This window comes from Nilaparvata lugens, chromosome 3, assembly GCF_014356525.2.
Source record: "Nilaparvata lugens isolate BPH chromosome 3, ASM1435652v1, whole genome shotgun sequence".
In the NCBI taxonomy this organism is placed as follows: Eukaryota; Metazoa; Arthropoda; class Insecta; order Hemiptera; family Delphacidae; genus Nilaparvata; species Nilaparvata lugens.
Genome location: NC_052506.1, coordinates 22,389,692 through 22,413,412, shown reverse-complemented (window position 1 = coordinate 22,413,412; position 23,721 = coordinate 22,389,692). Strand labels below are relative to the sequence as shown.

The 23,721-nt window shown below is 33.5% G+C and overlaps 1 protein-coding gene across 1 annotated transcript in view; it reads left to right on the top strand.

Annotated features, from left to right (window-relative positions):
* LOC111060653 (eukaryotic translation initiation factor 4 gamma 1-like) overlaps positions 1-22,358 on the top strand; it is a 138,341-nt gene extending 115,983 nt beyond the window's left edge. The window contains exons 15-31 of the mRNA XM_039422741.1: positions 292-483; positions 2,840-2,977; positions 4,434-4,667; positions 5,221-5,297; positions 5,740-5,926; positions 6,898-7,074; positions 8,642-8,911; positions 10,140-10,470; positions 11,373-11,599; positions 12,567-12,745; positions 13,426-13,511; positions 14,891-15,159; positions 16,167-16,358; positions 17,261-17,336; positions 17,827-17,970; positions 18,545-18,736; positions 21,029-22,358. Coding sequence (XP_039278675.1) covers positions 292-483; positions 2,840-2,977; positions 4,434-4,667; positions 5,221-5,297; positions 5,740-5,926; positions 6,898-7,074; positions 8,642-8,911; positions 10,140-10,470; positions 11,373-11,599; positions 12,567-12,745; positions 13,426-13,511; positions 14,891-15,159; positions 16,167-16,358; positions 17,261-17,336; positions 17,827-17,970; positions 18,545-18,720 — 2,955 coding nt within the window. The 3' untranslated portion in view covers positions 18,721-18,736; positions 21,029-22,358. The remainder of the gene's footprint in view (positions 1-291; positions 484-2,839; positions 2,978-4,433; positions 4,668-5,220; positions 5,298-5,739; positions 5,927-6,897; positions 7,075-8,641; positions 8,912-10,139; positions 10,471-11,372; positions 11,600-12,566; positions 12,746-13,425; positions 13,512-14,890; positions 15,160-16,166; positions 16,359-17,260; positions 17,337-17,826; positions 17,971-18,544; positions 18,737-21,028) is intronic.
* Positions 22,359-23,721: the final 1,363 nt, after the last annotated feature.

Genomic DNA, 23,721 nt, shown 5'->3' with positions numbered 1-23,721 from the left:
CTATATTTTTTTATTTCCGTTATTTACTTTCATTCTATGAATTTTAGTGAGATGTTGAAATATTGATACATCTAACTTTAGATTGATCGATTAATATTATGATTATGAACATTGTTGTAAAAATATTTTCATTGGATATTCATATTGCGCATGATGATACCAATCCAACAGAAATGGCTGTTGAAACATTTATGGAATTCCTCGTTTCTGAATAGCATCGTATGTCGATTGTAGTGATGTTTGGGTGGTGTGCGATTGTGTGACTGATTGGTGCGTTGCCTTGCGTTGCAGTCGGTGCCAAAGAGAAACAGCCAGCAGGGCAACAAGGGCGGTGGCGGGGGCGGTCCGAAGGGCCCCGTCAAGACGGTGCACGTGTCCACCTCGCTCAGGGAGGACAAGAGGCTCAAGGACTCGGAGAACGCATGGAAGCCGACCAGGCTAAAAGAGGCCAAGGACATGAACGAGGATGAGAAGAAGACGCAGGTATGTCATTTAATCCAAATTACTAGTGTTTATAACACTTTTGGGAATCGATGTACTTGATACATTTTTTCATAAGAAACCTTGTGTGTTAGCAGTGAGTTGTAATAATTATTCTTTAAGGGTGGCCACTAACGACAGGACACGTGTTACACAAAAACTCGTCATGTATGTTGTGTCATCAGCGAAATGCTTCGAACAAAAACAGCTGTACGTCAGCAGCATCCAACATAATTATAATAAACAACCAATAACAGTAAAATATCGGGGCACCGAGCTTCGCTCGTTATTTTTATTTATTTATAAACAGAACACAATTTTCTTAAATGATCGTGTTTATATTTCACAGCTGGATATAATATGTCATCTTATGAATTTCGGGGATGCGATATTTTGATTTTTCACATACTCACTCGCTCACTCACTTTTTTACTATTCACAGCTGTTTCAGCCAAGGATTAATTATCCTTTTAATGTCGTTCAGCGAGTTCTCCCAAGGATGAGACCTAGTGCAATCGAATTTTTATATCATAAAACTACTATGTTCCAAATTTCGTGAAAATCGTTGAAGCCGTTTTCGAGATCCGTTGAACATAAATAACCAGATATAAAAATATAAACAGATAAACATAAATTGCTCGCTTAATATAATAAGATGAACCACTGGAAATTACAAATTACACTGATACAACAATAATGCAACCTTAAATAGAGCAGTGAAGAAAAAATGAACTTGAAAAAATCGAAGATACAAAACCCTAACATCAAAAAATTATGTTCAAAGCCTTTCCCTGATGATTGAACATGTATGACGACGAGCATGTGTGTACACACTTGTCCTTTGATTAGTGGTTATTCTGAATGATTAGGTTGACAGGTAAACCTACAGTCGTTTGTAGTAGCTCACCTGCAAGAGCATAAATGAACTACTGCATACCTCCAACGGAACACTAACGTTACAGTTTCCGACTAAGTCATACAAGTGGTTGGCCTGAACATCATGATCACACAGTGTGACACCCAGACTTGAAGTCTTGTTATCTGTCTGACTTGAAAGCCTATCTGTCAAACGTAGCATAACTTTGACCTCGAAAACAGATTGACAATTTGAAGTTTGAAGAAATTTGATATTAATAATCAAGTGGTTTGAAATTTTACCTGAATTACAATACTTATTTGGAAATAAAGTAATTGACTTTGACTCAACTTTAAACAAATTTCATATTAGTCGTCGAAGTTGTTCGAGAAGTTCACTGGCATTACAATACTTATTTAGAAATATAGTACTGTAGTTGAAGTACGGATTAAGTTCTGGATCCAAGTTTTAGATCCAAGTTTAGAGAGCGTAATCAAATAAATACCGGGCGGGTACGACTTTCAAAAACGTAAAAGATGTATGTATATACGGGGATAAAATTATTCAATAAACTGTTTGAGAATACCCGTAATAAAGATTACAAATCTTAAAACTTTCTGTACTGGATATTTTTCAGAGAGAATTTTCGTAGATACTTTTTTTCTTTCAATATTTATATAAAATTTTGAATTGTTTACGTGTATTATGTGTTAAGAGAGCAACTATGGGATATTATCATTGTGCTCTCATATGTATCTCAAATAAATAAATAAATCGTTCAAGTACAAAATTTCTAAATTATTCAAACACGGGGCTTTTTATTCGATTGAGGAGATGTTGTTGGCAGCTAGAATCTTATTTAAAATTTTTGAATGCCAGATGTTTAATAATTATTGTCAATTAAAATTTATGATGTGATAAATTGACTGTACCGTTAATAAAAACAAGATAAAACGTGTAGTTCCCTTTATTATAAAAAACTTTAATTAAACTTTAACGACTAGTTTCGACCATAAGTTAGTTCACTTTGAGTTGAAATGTAGAATTTTTTTTGAATGCCAGTCGTTATAATAATTATTGTCAATTAAAATTTATGATAAAATGTCGGTACCATTAATAAAAACAATATAAATATATAGTACCCTTGTAGTACCCTTTAATATTAAAAACATTGAAATATTTCGACCATAACTTGAGTAATTTTTAAGTTTGAATGTAGAAAATGTTTTTTACATTTCAACTTGAAAATTACCTAAGTTATGGTCGAAACTAGTCGTTGAAATAATGGCATATAATTTTTATTGTTGGTTGTGAATAAATTGAATTGATTTATGGATTTGATGATTTTATTCATGTGAACTTGAGATAACAGAGATATTATTCCTCTCCCTTCAATCATATTATACCAGTATTAGCTTTTCCATTATATCTGTTTATTAGTTGAGTAATTTTATATTTCGATTTCTTGGCAATGAATATAATGATGATGATTTTTGTTGGCAGGAGCTTTACAAGAAGGCGCGATCAATTTTGAACAAATTGACGCCTCAGAAGTTCGATACACTAGTCAGCCAAGTTAAAATATTGCCCATCGACACCCCCGAGAGGTTGGAGGGCGTCATCAACCTCGTTTTTGACAAGGTACGTTTTTATGTCTTGCAAAATGTACAATCTGCCATTTTTTCTGTTATTTGAGTTTTCTGCTTGTTGTGTTTTCCACTTGGAACGGGTGTGTCGCGAGTTAGAATGTAGACAAAGGAACCATATTGAAAATTTTACATTCATGAAATTAATATTTGTTTAGTACATGTATATTTACAAATCACTACGCATAAAATTTTTTTTATTACATTCTGTTCTAAGCAATAATTTGTAGATTGGTTGTATTTACTCATTGCTCTGTAAATTAGTATTATTATTATTACAGTAGACTCTGGTTAGAACCCTAATCCGGTTATAGTGCTCTTACAAGACAGGACCGGCCAATATCCCGTATAATTATGTGTATTTCGGATCCCTTTATAACGCTGTGTATCTCCGGATATAGCGCTGTTTTCACATAATGTCCCATAGCTTTATTGTTGCACTCAGTGAGTGAAATTCCACAAAATAGACTATTATTAATCAATTCACCAGTGACTGGACAAAAGTGCTATTTATGGAATAGTTAAGAACGTTTCCCACCTATTTGAATTCCCTATTATAACCAGTTTATAGGTGTCAATCGCCCCTACTCTTTCCCTCTGTTACTGTACTGAAAAGACTTTGTGAACTGGACATTGTCAGTAGACTGACAGTGGTGTAGGTGATTTTGAAGCAGATTGTGAAGTGAAAGAGGAATTTTTGAAGCCTCCAACTCTTTCTCAGTCTTTCAATCAAGTGAAACAATTAATTTTTTTATGAGTGTAGGAGAGAGAATGAGAATGATGACATGATACTGTCAAATTTGTATGAGATTTCAAGTAGCATAGACAGAAAATTCCTAAATTCTAGAAAAATAGAAAAACTATCAATGAATATCTTGGGAAGTAAGATCTTCAAATATTTATCAAAAACGTGTTTAAAGTGTTCAGTATATAAAATAAGAATGGCATAGTAATTTAACTTGCTGTTTTTTGCTTGATTGTCTTAGAACCCATTTCCACTGTTGATAAATGGCCACACTGGTTATAGCGCTGCTCCGGCTATAGCGCTCAGAACCGGAAGGTCCCTTCAACCGCGTTGTAACCGGAGTCTACTGTATTATTATTATTGATGCTGCTCCTTTTCAGTTACATCTATATCACAAATCACACATTTTCAGAATCAGTGATTTATTAGTATTAAAAATTTGAGTTATCCTTTCATCTTGGCTAAAATTAAAATTCTGTATATATATATATATATATATATATAATATATATATATATATATATATATATATAATATATATATATATATATATATATATATATATATATATATATATATTATAATACAATAAACACAATGTAAGATGACCATAATCTATGTTTCATCAATTATGCTAGGTTCTTAATAAGTAGAAATTCAATACATGAACTCTATAATGAATTAATTTGATGTTGATTTATTGCAGGCAATTGCCGAGCCGGGCTACTCGAAGGCGTATGCGAAAATGTGCAAATTGGTGTCGAATATGGAGGTGAAGGACCTCCCCAATGAGAAGAACGAGAAGAACGGCGAGAACGAGAAGAAGGTGGTGTTTAGGAAGTCGCTGATCATGCGCTGTCAGCTCGAGTTCGAGAGTAATAAGAAAGCTGAACTGGACAGTGCGAAAAGGCTCAAAGAAATCGACGAATGTTCAGATATTGTAAGTTTTTTATGATTATTCTATTATTAAGAACGATTTTTATGTGATTGAATTGAATGCTACTCAATTATACATACTTTTACTCTTAAATTTTGAATCTGATTGATTGTTGCATTGTAAAGTTTGTAGTAAGATTCATTTTGAACATTCAACATTCCGTACACCATCAATACTTCCCATTCAATCAATACTCACCTCAATATAATGGAGCATCAATCATGAATCCTCTCCTCGTCTTGACCATAAAGGTCATTCCAATAAATGATCGTACTACTAACAGATTTAGGTTTGTGATGTTAGAGGTGGTAATTCTTACGCATATCATCATCCATTTCAAAAATAACGTCAAGGCAGAGATTAAAGAGTTAATATGGTTTCGAGTGAGTGCTAAGATACCTCAAACTTGGAAATGGATATACATTGATTTGGGATACTTCTTCTAAAAAATCATTATTATTCCGAATTTATTAATTTATCTTTGCGCTTAAATTAATTACATAAGATGTGCTCAATGCTGTCGATCTCAATGCATATTCTGTTGCATTGTTTCCAGGAAAAGAAGAGAGAACTTCAACTTAGCTACGAAGAAGAAGAAAGGAGGATACGAAAAAAATCAGTAGGAAATGTTAGGTGAGAGCAACTTTCACTTTTTATTCTGTTTTCAACTAAAACTAGAATAAGGTTCTCAACTCCAAGTTTTAAATGTAAGTGAATCGGAAGAAAATGTTATAACACAAGGTGTAAAAGAATCAATGTTCATTGATGGAGTAAAATATTCACCTCTATAACAACTTTAAACTTATCAGAACTGTTATTGACCTGATTTACATTCCTGCAATTACCATAAGTAATGGCTTGATAATTTTGTATCCTTATGTATTGATTGAAGATACGTTTGCAAAATTAATGACATAGAATAAACGTTGTACAGGACTAAATTACATATGATTTGCACCAAAACAAAGGTTTGCGGCCATATGTGCACAGGTTTCATTTTTATATTTTTAAATGTAAAATAAAATCGTATAAATTGACTTTGGATTATAAAAATAATTTGTTGGGTATGTTTCAGGTTTATTGGCGAATTATATATATTAGATATGTTAACAGCACCAATTATGCATAGATGTATAAATGATCTTCTGCGTCAGCACGAGGAAGAGCCGCTAGAATGTCTTTGTAAATTATTGACAACAATCGGCAAAAAGTTGGAAAATGCCACTAACAAAATTAACGAGACTGTCAGAGAGAAGAAGAATGTGAGTATTGGTTATTCTCTCTCAAATTATTTTTAATCTTACGCTGCTTGGTCAGTTTTACCAGAAACTATCAGTAAAATCAGCTTGATTTTTTCTCTCAATTCAAATATCAATCGAACTATCATTTTTTTCAAAGAAGATTTCATCAAACCCAGATTTAAATTACAACGACTGATACTTATCAGGTGTGAACAGAAGAAGTCTTACGCCAGACCTGACTAAATCAGATTTTCCGATGTTTCTCATCAAATGACTGGTATTGGTATGATATATGATGGAGATGGAAATAATTACTAGAAATTACTAGTACCCTCAATTTCGACACTTTAAAATGGCATGAATGCACGAAACTATTTGTGTTTATTTACTGTATATATGTACTCAAGTATGAAGATGATACTTCTATAACAATTGAACAATTCAAGTAGCCCTATTAAAACACTTTATTAAATAATTTTAAATTAGAATGAATTTTATTTAGATAGATAAAATAGTACAACAGATTATATCATATAATATACTATACACAGGGTAAAGTAACGCTACAAATATTAAAATTAATTACATATAACAATACATAATGGTGGGATTATCCCTTTTACTTGAATAACACTATTATTACTTTATAAATTATATAATATATCTATATAGGCCTAATGATAAATATTGTAAATACCTATGGTTATATTCATACATAGATATACAGATGGTTCAGTCACAAGAAAAAGTCAGCTGTTCTTACACAGCTACAATTTCAACCTTTTGCTTGTGACTTGAACATATTATATTTTTATAATTATTGTACTACTTTTTTTTTGTCTAATATGCGTATTCTTCAAACTAATTTATTGGGTTGATGTCGGATTGTTGGTTATATAGATGTAATGAATTTCTATTTTGAGATGAAACGATTGAAGCTCAGGCGCATCGCACGGTTTGTCTAAAATGGTGTATTTGTGTTGTGTGTTCAGGAGCTACCGTCACTGGACACTTACTTCGCGACGATGAAGGAATTGTCGCAGAAGCGCGAAAACTCGAAGCTATCGTCACGTGTGCGCTTCATGCTGCAAGACGTCATCGACCTCAAGCAGAACAAGTGGGTGCCGCGGCGCGACGAAAACAACCCTAAGACTATGGACCAGATTCAGGTACTAAACTAAGTTCAATCAAGATAATATTAGACGCAAACGGGTTTTTTAATCTATAATGTTAGCAGAGACGACGTAAACAAACATTCACATCCTATTCAATTATTCAATTTTAGCCAGAAAATACATAAATTACACAAGGCGAGGTCAATACATTAAGATTACAAATAATACTAACACGGATACGTGATAGTGATACTTGGAGCAGCAAAACCGATTCACAGCAGCCATCTAACTTATTTGTCAAAGACTGAACTCAATAAGCACAATACGTGATTCAGTGTGTATTTCAAGCATCACCAATCCGGTATTTAAGAGACCGGCAATTTGACAGCGGATATGAGTAATTACTCATATACTCACACATAAAAGCGCTCCACTTTCCATGAATCGACTGTAGATCGAACAACATGTATTATTTGTAATTCATTTTCGATATTCAGTTTAATTCTATCTAGTAATTTTAATCCCCCTACACTTATTAGGAAAATTTGACCAAGTACATGATGATACACAATTTCAGAGCATTGGGTGCTGATTTTCATTTGATGAGAATAAATATTTATCTGATTGCTGGTCAGTATTTTTAAAATATTGAAAGATATTTTCACTGAGAACTAGAGCATAATATCATTAGTCTGTTAGTTGTCTACATCTATTAGTTTTGGAATTTGATTGCGTTTATAAGATGAGTGTATTCTAAATGAATTGCTTATTTGAGAAACAGCACATGCCCACAAAATTATATTTTTCAGGAACATAGAAAAACATAATTACAACTAAACTACTAGTTCAATCTCGGTTTTTTTCATATTCAAAAAACTTGATTCTGAGATGATTCCTAAATTTATTTCTTGAATATGTCAATTCAATAATTTTTTTTTAATTTGGACATGTGTGGTTTCTCAAATAAATGAAGAAGAATGGCATAATAAAAATATCAATAGTTGTTTTATTTGAACAATTCATTGAAGATTGAATGAAAGATGTATTCACAAACTTGAAAAATATATAAGTTGTTTACTGTCTTAATAGAATGATTAACTTGATACTGTTTTAATGTCCATGTTTTTCTCCTTAATCAATTTATATATTTTGCTGTGTGATTCACCGCCGCCTCCTGGAGGCGTCAGTCACTCTTCAAATTTACTAGTACCTTTATTATCATCATAAATCACACATGTGATAACACACGTAATCACATATGTATTGTAGATGTGTGGTTTCTCAAATGAACTGAATATTCAATTTAATTTCTGTTGCCCAAGGAAACATTGTATTAGTGTTGTTTCTGTATGAAACGATGTATTTACTTTAGAAGAATGAATTTCAGTTAAAAAGTGAAAATGGCAAAAAATGGATATGTGTTTCTCAAATAAGCGATTCTTTATACATTAATTTATGTCGTTAGGGTATTTTATTCTGTTATTTTGGTACTTGATTAAGCCATTTAATGTATTTTTATCTTATTCACGTGTTTGAATGAAAATTAGAAGAAATCGTTTGATTCTGTCTGGATTGCATTTTGTTCATTAGTTAGTGGCTAATTTGATGTGACTTGTTTCAGCGCGAAGCGAACCGTGAGAGTATGGAGACGACGCTGGCCCTGCAGTCGCACCGAAGCAAGGGGCAGGACATGAGGGGCGGTGGCGGAGGCGGCGGATTCGACAACAACGACAGGAGAGGCGGTGGAGGCGGCGGGGGCGGTCGCAACCGCAGCATGAACCAGAACGACGACAAGGACGGCTGGCAGATGGCCGGAAGCAACAAAAACTTCCGCAGCCAGACCCAGTCCTATGCCATGGACTCGTTCCGGCTCACCATGCTCAAACAACAGGTAGGCCTACTTACATCTCATGGCTCTTGTTCACTCATCTCAGTTATAATACTTATAATATTTATGATAAATTCTTGAGTGCCAAATATTAAACTTGTGTGCAGGTTCCGTTTATACGCTGAAGGTATTTTCAATTTAGAAGCATGTTTTTACATTTTAATGTTATGCCAGTACGTGAGCTCTGTCTTCTGGCAGTATCTAATTCATTGTCATCTAAATAATATTCAACAAATATTCATGTTTTAACGTTTACTGTTGAAATACTGTCAGTATAGTATACTAAACCTCCAGTTGAAAATTGTAAGATTTTCTATATTCGATGAATTGATATAAAATTCTTCTTTTGAATTCAGTTGATACACATTCAGAGCATTGGGTGATGAATGTTACTCTGTGATTATATTAACGTATTCTGATCATTGATTATTTTTCATCGTGGGTTTTTTTTATACTTTTATATATGCTTTAAGATTGAGGCTTGAATTATTTGGAAACTAGATTCACACTAAGAAAGAGACACATAACTTTAATATATAAGTTGATTATCAACTTGATTGGATTATAAGTTTCAAATTTTTTATCAGGTTCTGATTTTCCTAGTGATTATTCTTTTTTAAATCTGATAACTGATCAACTCATAATTTTATTGGCTCTGATTTACTGGTATGAGTTTTGGATAGGCTATCTGTTGAAAACACATTTACTTTCATGGCCGATCAAGCTATTAATATTCTCGATGATGTTTTGTCTAATCTTCTCTCTGAAGTTGCATTTAGTGCATCGCTGTAGAACACTAACGCACTGATGAGAAAGTGATAGCTTGGTGCCAAACTCTGGAAGATTACAGATATTCGCATAAGAAAAAAATATCAATTTTCATAGCATTCATATGATTGTAATTGTATTTAAAATAAACTTTAGTTGAAATGTTCATGTTTAGTAAAATATTGTATGTGTGCACGATGACTTTTGACTGTCCGAAAACCCTTAAAAAATTATGAGCTTCATTTAAACGATTTTTTCAATCTGAAAATGTAAAATGCATAGTTTTAAGTGTTGAGCATAGTAGAATACAGATGTATATTTCCAAATCTGTATGAAAATAATACTTCATATCTGTATGTTTTCGCTATTTTCCACTTATTTCTCCTCTTTTGCTTTTTTAGTATCGATTTTTGGTAATTGATTGGGTATTGATGTTGGTTTAATGAGTAATTTGTGTTTGTAGGCGGAAGAGCCACGCCACCTAACGCTAGGCTCATCGGCCAACTTCAACCTGTGGAGTCGCGGCGCCAACGCGTCCAAGTCGGCGTCGATGGGCGGTGGAGGCGGGAGCGACGGAGGCGGCAGAGGCGGTGCCGGAGGCGGCGGTTCGATGGCGTCGATCAACAAGTTTGAGGCGTTGACTCGCGGCATGGAGCGAGACGAGCAGCGCAAACCAGCCTCTGCCACCATCAGCTTTGGCAAGGCGGGGGCGGCGGCTGGAGGCAGCGGTCGACTCTCGCACTCGCCCTCCATTGAGAAGGAGCGACCGGGGGCGGCTAGCAACGACAAGGACGGTCAGTAGATACAATATACAATAATAGATAGATCTAAAGTTTAAATAAAATGAGGCTTGGACCTCCATCCGAAGAAATTACAGCATTGCCAAGTTGTGAATAATTGCAACCTTCTCAAATTCCCAATTCAACCACAGAATTGTTTGTAGAATATATCACAATTATATGTGGAATATCACGATATTCCAGTAGCATTGAAAGAGTTTCAGGGTTGAAGGATTAGAACAAAATTCAATTTTTTCAATAAAATTGAAAACATTGAGATTATATGTTTTTCTATTGAATATCACTTATATCAGAACCATGGGGTGTCGTAATAAGTGTAAGAAAAAATAAAGTTTACTTGGATTCCAGTTCTGTATGAAATTAATTTATTTTGCAATCTTGAAGTCAAGCTCACAAGAACAGGAATCTTGAATCGATTATACCAATGTAGACCCTTCTTCAAGCTCTGTCGATGTTCATCATGTTTGAGTTTCAGATTAAACTTGAAACAATCGGACCTACAAATGGGAAAATGAGTTATATATAAACAGTTACGCGCCGCGCGAACATGAGCAATTCACTTTTAATCAGCTGATGCCAAACTTTTTATATCTGTATCTTACTGTTTCTGTAAAAATACAGTTATAGTCAGCTGATTAAAAGTGAATGGCTCATGTTCGCGGCGCGTATATCTGTACGCACCTTAACATGTAGACCTATAAAAACAACTAGATAGAAAAGTATGAAAATTGAGAAGACAACTAATTAGATTTAATTAGAATTAAAAGAAATTAATTAGATTTTTTAATTTATAACTATATACTTTTGAGGTTATGAAAACTTGAATTCAGGTAAACTTGACTACTTAATAGTGTCTATCCTATAACATATTGAATAATTTATTTTGTTTTGCTTAGAAACGGAAAGGCGTTCATCGTCGCAACGTCGACCGGCACAGATGACGTCACAGCCGGCATCACGTGACCACACACCCACACCCGCCCTCGCCCCTGCTCCATCAACGGCCCCGACGCCTGCTCCCACCCCCGCACTCACCAGCCAACAGCGCGAGGAGAGGGAAAAGCAGATTAAGCGCACCGCCGTCTCCACACTCGGAGAGTTCATCGAAAACAAAAATGTCGATGTAAGTCATCAAAATTAACATCTTTTCATTTTTACAAGAGTGAAAAGTGAATTAAAATTGAATAGGTCTATCGTTTGAATCCTCAAATCTCTTTTTCGGGGCACAAGCTTCACAACAATGATAAGAGTACAGGCCACCTCAAGTGATGAAAGCATGAGAATATAGTACTGTCACCCTTCGCGCTGAAGTAAATTAACTAAACATACATGAAATTAACAATTTCGTTCATGATGATAATCTTTTTCATACTCATAGTTTTTGTTGTCTATTGTTTTCATTTTGCGAATAGCTTACTCATATCTTAAATGTTTTGAATGAAATACTGAGTTGGTACATTGTACTAACCACCAGTACCAGTTCCGTTATAGTTCACAATTATTCAGTCATATGATTTGCTTTATCATTTTTCGTTTGAGAATCGATCAGAAACATGATGATACACATTAACAGAGCATTGGGTTCTGATTATTTTGTCCAGTGATTATTCATTTTTATCTGAAAACTGATAGATTCGTACTTTTATTGGCTCTGATTTACTGGTATGAGATTCGGATAGGCTATCAGTTGAAAAGACATTTACTTTCATGGCCGATCAAGCTATTAATATTCTCGATGATGTTTTGTCTAATCTTCTCTCTGAAGTTGCATTTAGTGCATCGCAGTAGAACACTAACGCACTGATGAGAAAGTGATAGCTTGGTGCCAAACACTGAAAAACAGAATTTACTGTAAATTCAGTAATTGTTATTCATTTACTCAATACTTGCAAAGATTCTTGATTGATACTTTCTAATGTAGAATACGAAAGCCTTGAATAAAATTTCTTGAAAGAAATGTACTTTGCTTTTGTTCTTTAACAGACTGTAGCCGTTATTGATAGTTATTATTTAGTGAATATAAATAGTGTACTTGCTTGGTTTAATTTTGAATAATCTATCATCCAATTGGGGAATGTTTTTGTTTGCAGGAAGCTGTGCAGTGTGTGAGTGAATTGACGAATCCAGCCGATAAGGTGGCTGTGGTGAAAGAAATGATGGATTATGCGTTCGAAACGAAAACCATCGCCAATCCGTGCCAGGGATTAGGAAACCTATTAGTCGAATTAGTTAAGGGAGAAGCGGTATCGTCACAACACCTACTAACAGTGTAAGTACATTGTAAACGTTGACAAGTTTTCAAACGTTTTAGGATAAGAATAATTCATTAACAACTTACTACTGTATGATTTTCTGCAGCCTAAAGCTTTGTGCGCTGACCACTGCGAATCGCATTACGAGAAGGGAGGAAATTCAAGCCATGGTTGAATGGTTGCAATTGTCGTCGTCGCCGCCTTCATGCAATTTGCAGTGTTTTGCGCATAGCTTCACAAAATGAAAAGTGATGTCTTGATTCAAGTTATTATTATTTTCTTAAGGATTCTGTTGCCAGAAAGATAAATGTGAAACTTTAACCCAATATAACCTATAAACTTGGGTTTATTACAGGAAGTGTCATTGGTTTTCTGGCGAGACAGTACAGTGCATCCGAAGGATATCTATGCCAATAAAATCCATAAGAAGTGGTGTCCAAAAGTTCAGTATATACAATTAGAATACAGCACAGATCAATTCAGTCAAATTCTTAGTATCAAACGTTCCACTTTTATCACTTGAACATTTTCACTTCAACATTTCTAGTTATTCCGACTAATGATCCTAGTAATGAAATGCTATAAATCTATGAAATGTTATAAAATACCTAAGCTTCAATAAAGACCTTGTTTTAAAATTGTTTGATCGCTAATATTGATTAAGACCTTGTTTGATAGTGATTTTTTCTGATTTCAGATTGAAGGAATACCTGGGTGACGTTATAGAATTTGAAATGTGGATTGACAGTCCGAAAATTTTTCAGTATTTGTCTGAAGTTTTAGGTAGGTTTTCCATTCCTATATTGATAGTAGATTATTGTTTACTTTAAAAATTAGTCTCAAATAAAAATATGATTAACCTGTTTCTGAAATTGAATAATTCTTTTACGAAGAATATTCATGTAGTTTTCTTCTCGATCTGCAATTAGTTACTACAGTTGCTTATCTTTTTGCAAATGATTAATTTTGACATGATGATAACTGTTGACCTGATGTATCTATGAGGGAATCATAAGCTCAACAGGACTGATTCGAAATTTTGTTTCATTAATTAGTTTGAAAGATACGATGAGCCTCATTAACTAATACCAGATTAACTAATTCAACATTACGAAACTTTGAGTTCTCTTGTCACACTTTTTGTTTATTTTTGCTACAATTTATTGAATATTTGAAGACAATGATGATAAACTGTTGGCCAGATTTATCCATGAGGGAATCACAAGCTCAACAGGACTGAAGTTGAAAATTAATCAAATTATTTGACAGCTTGATAAAGTTGGATTATTGATTAAAAATAGATACTTAATGGAAGAACGCATTATTTTGTTATTCAACTATGAATGTTCTGTTTGAAAAGAAAGTTGATATTTTTCCTTCCAAAGTTATCTTTATAATTGGACAGTGATGATATACTGTTGGCCTGACTTATTCATGAGGGAACAATAAGCTCAACAGGACTGAGTTACCAATCATTGATTACTGTGATATTACACAAATGAAAAATTGATATCTATTTTTAATAAATGAATCAATTGTGTTTCTTATTGACTCATCAATAGGTTATGATTGGTGGATTCTTGGATAGTTTTATTTCATAATCAGAACCTTTCTTTAATTCAAATTAAATTCCATTACTCTAAAGTAACAAAGCAAATTTCTTTGTTGCATTTAGCAACAAGTGACAGAAATTGCATCAACATCAACATTGAACAACAATATTCTTTGATTCAAATAAGCTTTCTCAGATCTCTTGTAGTAAATCATTAACTGCAATTCTCGTTTTTTCAATAGTTGAAATATTAATATATTAAACCTTAATCCTAATCCATATTTGTGTTGTAATGGTGAATATTGTGAATCATTTGTGAAATTCCAAATTTTTTGAACCAATATTACATTTCTAAGAAGAGTTTCCATGTGGCATCTCATTTCCATCTAGTGTTTTAAATCTTTACTAGAAGTTGAAAATAAAAAATTATGGTAAAAACTTTCGATATCCGGTCATATCTATATATGATAAAAATCAATATGATGATAAAACTGTTAACCAGATTGATCCGTGAGGGATTAACAAGCTCAACAGGACTGATATATTTTTCTATTGATTGATATTTTTTTAGCGTGTGATGCTTTTGCTATAAATAGTAATTGGTTTGCAGTGCCTCTTGTCCAATCGTCGATGCTGACGTTTGGTGACCTGTGTGAATTGTGCAAACGCCACGTGCAAGCCGGCACCGGCCAGCATGTCAAGAAAATGGTGGCCGCCATCATCAATTCTCTGCTTAAAGAATTTGTGAGTACCTCACATCCTAGAACATCTTTTCGCTTTGAAACCTGGTATCAAAAATCAAATTATCACATTAATGGCCTGTTGCAAAGTGAAAGCTTAGGGTATTATCACATTAGATGCACATATGTGCAAGTGCACGTGAGATGATGCATGGTCAAGCGCGCAGATGAGAAACAAAATCTGGAAACAGTGATAGAAACATGAGGTGGTTTACCTGTAGCAGCTCACACTGAACGCGTGCACTCGCCACCAATCACATTGCTACTAATAGCTCTTTCAAGTGCATGACCATGCGTGTACTTGCTCATACGTGCATCCAATGTATGCCCTATAATGTTTGATTATACCCTGAAACAAATTGAATCAGCTGGTGGCTGATTCTTATTTTGCGAGTAGTATTCAGATTTACTCATTACTTTTATGTATAGAGTAGGTATTGAAGCTCTTCCAGCTTTTCCATAGAAATGTACTATATATATGATATTACTAAATATATTTTATTATTTCCGTAGTGCCGTATCATTCCATGGTATATTACTGTAATCTAAGATTTTTCAGTGAAGAATATGACGAATACAATATGAAATCTTGATAAAATTATTTAAAAGATTTTCATAATATGAAATCTGTAAGTTTGAAGCCAGAGAAATAAATCTATAGATTTGAGAGTCTGAGGTTAAACGGCTTACTTTATTTTGGAATCATTTAAAACATCACTTATTTAATACTGTATTTCAATTTCAAATATTAAGTCAATTTTACACTTATTTATTTTTATTATTGTGCTCAATGATTATCAATATGAAAGTAGTGGACTGACCTTGTTTGAGGAAAATTCATAAATGAGAGCTCAATTTATTATAATAATGATGATACTCAGTCGTATTTTGAGTAACTTGTGTCTAAAAATGAGGTTTTGAATCATAATTCAATGAATGTCATGTAATTTTTCCAGACTAGACAATATTCATTCTCCCTTTCTGTGTAGTTGAGAAGTTGATATATTGTGGTAATTATGCATATTCTTAGACTTTCCATTCAATATTCATTTTTGTTAAACAGGTTATTTTCATATTTTTGTGATTTGTTTATTTTGTTAATATTCGTTCAGTAAGTCCATTTGGTCTTGTTGGTTCTTATTTTGAGTTATCATTCACTATTTCGTAGTTCATTCTCTTACGAGATGTTATTTATGTTTGCAGACTTTACTGTTTCTCTCGTCGACAAGTGAGACTCCGGCCAACAGTCGGATGTCAATGAACGATGTTCACACAAAACTGGTTGGCTTCCTGCAGAACGATCACATGAAGTGTGAAGAGATCTGCGACTGGATTAATGTAAGTCATTTCAACTATATAATTATCCAATCGCCAGTAACTTAGTCACTTCAATTTATATGTAATAATTCAAAGGAGAACAAATGGACCAAGTATCAGAGCTTGTTTTGGAACTGCGCAAATTTAACCCAGGCAACTCGGTTGAATAATATTGTGCTCATAATTTGTGTCGTAGTAGGGGTTCGCCCATCACTGCGCTCAAATTGAAATACAGTGTCTGTGTTTGAAAAAGTGCTAATTCATTAGCAGGGTAAATGCAGAAAGCAGTGATCTTGGACTCACTCATTCTGCTCAGAGCAAACGATTTTTGGATCACGGTCATGGCATCATTGCTCACATCACAAATTTGAGGAATAGTTGTCTCGGAAATCACTTGTCTTGCAAACCTCCTTGGAAATCGGAACCTCAGGTTGGGATAAACAAGCAACTCCCAAATGGGCTAGAACCAGCAATCAATCAGCTAACTATAGATAAAAGATTATAATTTATTATTTTAGAGGGCAAAAAGTAAACTTACTGCGTATGCGTAGCGAGTGTAAAATATATATTGTCCATCCAACATCAGCTATTTTACGATAAGTTCTCAGTTTTACGGGCAGTTGTAGAAGAAAAATTATATTACGGATATATCTGTAGCCTTCCCTTGTTTTTCTTAATATACCGAGTAGAAAAAATTATTTTCTATGTAATCTACGGGAAAACTGTGTTCTGATTGTCTTGAAATTTGGTTTGTTGATACTTCCTTGAAGTGTGTGCTCCATGATTAATTTGATGAAAGTAGTGGACCGAATAGATCTGTGGAAAAATTCTGAATGAGAGCACATGAGTAAATGAAAGTAAAGGTGTGTGAAATGTGATGTTTTTCCATCTTTTAAATTATTGTATTCTATTTTTATTTTCAGACGAATGTTGGTGAAGACGTGCAGAAGCCAGCGTTCATAAGTGCCTTGATTACAGCTATCTGTGAAGTCTCTTTCAGTAAGTTTATTGAACAATTTCCTAAATAATATTATTCAAAATATAAATTTTTAGAAAGACTAAACATCAAATTTATATTCTTGCCTTGTAAGAAGGCATGTTAATTGGGGACAACAAATAGCATTGTTGTTGCATAATTTATCTGTAAAAAATACCAAAAAGATGAATATTTAATATTTCTTTTAACAACTGGAAATTCTTTCTGTTAATAGTTTTAATTGAATGATTTATGATGGATTTTCAGTTTTTGTGCTCTATGATTAACAATAATGAAAGTAGTGGACTGAAATAGTTGTGGAAAAATGTTATAAATGAGAGCACTTTGTAATAGGTGTCATATTTGATCAAATATTTCATTCGAAGTTATTGTTATTGGAAGTTTATATTTGTTTAATCTTAATTTGCAAATGATTATTACATTTCTATTGTTTAATTAATTAATAAAAGAGTTCGTGCTTGTATTTTGCTCATATTTGCTTTGTTTTTGCAGATAATTCGAAGAAGCCGTTCGAAGCCGGACTGAAAACGCATTCAAACCTGATTAGGAAGTATGTCAACTCGGACCAGTCTGATCTGGAAGTACAGTGCTTAATATCAGTGGCAGCTTTCGTCAATAAAGTCGAACATCCACAAGGTAATTTCGAAACTTGGAAAAGTTATCCGCGATTTATGTTTATGATTTCTATCTTTTTAATGATGATTTCCCCAGTGTTGATGTGCTTCAATAGATTATTATGTGGTTATTCCAATAAGATTGGATTTAGATAATAAATAGTCATGATATGAAGGATTGATGATTTGAGTGAAACCATTGATTTTTATAAATATAAAAGTATGGTAATATAAATCTCAATGGTAATAGGCGGTCAATGGATGATCGGAAATGAAATAATATAAAATTAAATCTTTTTAAATTATCATTGAAGTTTAGATGGTAGTTGGAAGTTAGTTTCAAAAGTAATATTCACAATGTGCTCAATGATTAATAATATGAAAGTAGTGGACTGAATATTTCTGAGGAAAATTGACAAAAAATGAGAGTGCAATAATTTTTGTATTTGTGAAACATAGAACCAAATGAATTGAATGTTTGCGTATCAGTGTCCAGTCTAATAGTTCAAATAGTTCTAATAGGTCAAATAGCAATTAGTATAGTCGAGTTGTGTTATGTTGTTTGTAGCGTGAGGTTGATTGTGTTGTATGCACAGGTCTGTTGCTGATGATCTTTAACTACTTCTGGGAGGCGAGCCTGATATGCACAGAGTCGTTCTTCCGGTGGAAGGAGCGCGAGGGCATTGAGGCAGGCAAGGGTGTGGCGCTAAAGTCACTCGTTTCCTTCTTCACCTCGCTCAACGAGGCTGAACTCTCCGACAGTGTCTCTTGATTCTCTCAGCACCGAGGTCAGTACCATTATATTATTGTTGTACCTACTTTTAACATCAGGCCGCACTCTGTAGGTGCGTACAGATCGATCAAGGGTGGTCACTAACGATCGAACAAGTGTATTGAACATTTTGATCATGCATGTTGTGTTAACAGCGAGAGGTTTCCAGCAAAAAAAAACAGCTGTTTGACAAAAAAGCTTCTAACATAAAATAAACCACTGGAAAATGACAAATTATAATGACACCGTACAATGATAATTTAACCTCAAATAGAGCAACGAAGAAAAAATGAATAGAAAAAATCGGATTTACAAAAACCTAACATCAACAATAATTTTTGTTTGAAACTTTTCGCTGTGATGACAACAATATAAAATTATGACATGTATGTACAAACATGTCCAACACACTTGTCCTATCGTTAGTGACCACCCTTACGCGCCTCCAACTCGCGCATTTCACTTTTCTCCAGCTGACTTTTTATATCTGCATTTATGATACATTTAAATAATAAATTGATATTTTATTACGTACAGAACATTATTCGTTACAAATAAATAATGCCCTAATATAAATGCTCTATGATTAACAGTATGAAAGAAGTGGACTGAAATTTACTGTGGAAACATCCATTTAATGAGAGCAGAATGTAATCAATGTTATCAATGTAATTTTTCACAAGAATCTATTATTGCTGTGTAACTTTGATGCATTCTAATCGAAGTTATTAGCACGAAGTTAATTCGTATTATTAATCGAAGTTAATACGACGTATGTCTTTGAAATTGAGTTCTAAAGAAATTAAATCTGTTGGAATGTGGATCCAAATATATTTACTATAATAATAATTTGTATTGGTTTGAAAAATATTTCTATTTTACGTTTCAAAAAATAACCTCAAACAAATAAGACTACGAAAAAAGTGTGGCCATTTTAGATTTTTACAGTTAATCTGGAACATATTAACTTCAACATTTATAATATTTCTATTTCTCTTGTTCTAAATCAAATGAGTAATAGCCTATATCTTATAATTAACTATTTGTTGAACATTTTTTTGGTTTCAGCTTTTTGTTGAAGCGCTATGGTGGAAATCATGCTTTATCCATTTCTGTTCTTACAAAAAAAATGCATTCAAACAATTTTTTCTGAGAGTACCTTTGTTTTCACTTTACACAGTTTGATGATGAACCTAAATTGGAATACGACTATAAGTGAATGAAATTCACATTTGATTTTGAAAACTTTACTCTATTCTTTTTGACTATTTTTTGTATTAAAATGTTTTATTGTTTTAACTGGCCTTCTTATTTCTCCGTTTTGTATTTATTCATAACTTTAACTCAGTATTATTTCATTCCAATGTATCAAATATAAAATATTTGTTGCCAAGTTTTTTTTATCTCTCAAAGATCTACATAGTTTAAGGATTCTTAACATTAATATTTGACTACCAGTTGAGTAATTATCATCTACTCACATACGTTGACTTGTCTATTTCAAGATAGAGTGAGTCACTTGCCAAAGTTACTGCAGTGAGAGTCATTTGAAAATGTCGGCATTGATGTTATGTATAAGAAATTCAGACAGTTTGAAGTGTATATTACTATAGATATTAGTAGTTATTGAGGAATGACTATGAACTATGCAAATTTGCAAGTCATCAATTTGAATAATTAATTTACGTTGTTCACTGCTGCATGCTACATGGTTTACTAATTTACCTCTTGAGCCCAACTTCCCAATGAATTTCTGCTCTACTAGTAGAAAGAGAATACATAATTCTTATGAGAGTGTTCAAATACCTTTTCTTTCTGTCAATATGAAAAACTCCCACTGCAAGTTAGCTTAATAACTTTCTTTTTGTTTTGAAGTTTAATTCTGCCAATCTAAAGTGTGAACACTCCCATAAGAACCAATGTAGTGATAATAGTTTTGTTTCTTCAGAAATTTAATTTTGCCAATTTGCGAAAACTCTCATGCTAGCCTAACCAATGGCATTCTTCATCAGATTAGAAATTTATGGAAAGGAGTGATTCACAAATTTAAACTTAGTTCGCTTCTTGTCTGATTTCAATGGCTGCGTAAAGCTGTGAACACACACAGTAGGCTTTACTGTATATTCATCTATAATAAAGCGGAGGTAAAGCGTACCGCGTGTGTTCGTGGCGCATAAGTCTGTACTCAGCTAAATGCAGTGTAACAGTTGCAATCTGGAGAGCAACAGTTTTGGTTATCGCATTATTTCTTTTAGTCCATTAATTTGATTTAGTGTCTGTGTAAATGAATGAATGAATTTTGTTTCAGAGTCTCTTCCCGGCTAGAGGCTGGAGGCCCGATGAGACTGATTCGTCGTCTGCGTGTTTGTGTGTGTGCGTGTAACATTGAGCCGGTCTTCCCCGCGTGTCTGTGTATCAGGATGGAGGACCTTAAATCGTGTTAGGGGGGTGGTGTATGTGCGTGCGTGTCGACATGTAGTATATTAAATAGTCTAGTATTGCGAGAACATTGCCTATTCCTAAATAGTAAATTCTATCAGAAAAATAGACTGTGCAAATTATTGTATCGAAATAGGTCTTCGCGCCGGCTTAACAATTTGTTTGAACTATATCTATATTTATTTATCGTCTTTGTCGTAGTCTTCGCTCGTTTTTACTACGGAACAAACTCTGATGAATACTAATATAATATATATATTGAAAAAAAAATATTACAAAAACCGATCGAAAAAAGACTTTTATAAAAAAGAAAAGTATGTTGTTGACGCATTTTGTTAAAAATCTATTGAATTGTCTCTCGTGGTTATCTCCATGAAGTTGTGTTTGTGCCGCCAAGCTCAGCTTGTCCTACTTTTCTCTCTTTTCAGAGTGATAACTATATTATACGATGATATTATTATAAAAAACTCAATAATACACTCTCATCGCGTCAACTAAATAAACATGATGAGACAATCTACGAATATATAGGAATATATTACAAACTATATTTTTTATTATGTAAATCAAACTGAATTGCAAGTTAGATTTTAAAAATACTAGTGAAATTTATTATGATGCTGAATGAGATGCAAATCGATTATTTCGTTCAGAAATAGTGTACATTCTCTTTCTTTCAAATAGTGTTTGTTGTAAATCTTGATGATTGATTGTAAATTATTATTATTATTATCATTACTATTCATAACTGATATTATTACTATGTATGTATTGTTGATATGTTGCTATTTCCTCTTGATTTGAATGCGCGCGCATATAAATGGAAATGATTAACAAGTGTGCTGCCCATGTTGTGGCGTGTGTTTTACACGAGAAGCATGATGATGAACTATTACAGATACCGTATCTTACTATGGATTGTTAATTATTATGTTTGTACGGACTTGGACCTTTGTACGTTGTTATTTGATATATAATTTTAAAAGTATATTATTGTAACAAACTGGGGGGGAAATTATTGTATCGGCGATCGTACCGGGATAGGCTAAAATACATTATTATGATTATTATTACATATGAACCTTATTCTGTGAAATTTCCACTAGAAGAAATCGCCAATTTACGAGAACTCTGTAAGTTGCCTAGTGGAAAAATATTATATATTGATTATTTTAAAATTGAAAAATATAAAAAATATGTATATATTTAGGCATTATATTCATTTGCAATTGTTAAAGCCCTGCTTTCCAATGATTTTTTGCTCGGAGCAGAAAAATTATTCTACAATTAATTCTTGAGCGAGTTTTCATACATTTTCAGTCTGTCAATGTGTGAACATTCTTATAAAGACCATTTTTAGTGATTCTGAAATAGATAAAACCCCATTTACAGGCTAAGTGGTCAATATCTGGTTTTCATTCTGATGCCTTCAATTATTGTAATTTTCTTTCTGCTCAGCTATGGAAAGCAGCGCTTAAAATATTCCCCTTCCTCTTTTCAGGCTTCTGACTATGATTAACTTGAGATTGTTAATCAAAGCTCAACTATGATCGAGGTTTGTGCAACTATTTTCATACTCTGCATAAAATATGTTGAGACTTGGGCAAAATATCAGGGTTGCCAAGCTGTTCAAGATTGCGTCTTTGTCATGCAAGGTCTATGAGTGGATAATATTCAATTTGACAACACAGTTGTCATGCAGACAACAATTTGACATAAAGAGTTGTCTCGTTGAATATATTCAGTCATGGGCCGACCATATAAAGGTCGCAATTTCGCACAATTTGGCAATGCTGACAAGTTTCAACTTGTTTTATTCTGAGAATAATTACATTAATTCTGAAGTCTGAATTCTGATATTATTCAGAGAATAATTACATTGATTCTGAATTCTAATAATTCAGATTACCATAGCATTCTTATTCATTTTAGGACCAAAAGATCAGAAAACAATTACGTAGTCTATATAATAATATCTTTGAGCCGGCCACTGACGAGTGTTTCAACAAGCTTAAAATAACATCCCAGCCACAATTTCCTTTTCGCCCACGTTCATGTCAACGATTGGCTGTTTTCACACTAACCGGTTCTTGATGACACTACAGAATAAGAAGCTCTCAGATTGATTGATAAGGTTGACGTATCGAGAATCAGCCAATCGGAGAGCTTGCTTTCCTGTCGAGTCGTCGATTAATCTTGTGTGAAAACGTGCATTGGCTAATTCTCAGCCAATCAAATTACAAATCATTGTGGCTGGTGCGTGTTGTCTTGTTGGAACGTCAGTCAGTGGTAAACTCTATAGTGAGTGAGGTCCACGTTATAATGACAGTATTTGACAACTTTGGTTTTGCTATCCTTGTCTATCTTTCGACAAAAACGGTGGTACTATCCTTTTCTAGGTCCACAACGATGACAATTATGTTTTTGACAGTGTAGAAATATAATTAGTTGATGCAGAGAATCGGCATCGCTATTCTTCTATCTTTATTCACTGCCATTATAACGTGGACCACACTATAGGCCCAATTCACACTTAACGGGCAGACATGTGGCGTGTTCCCG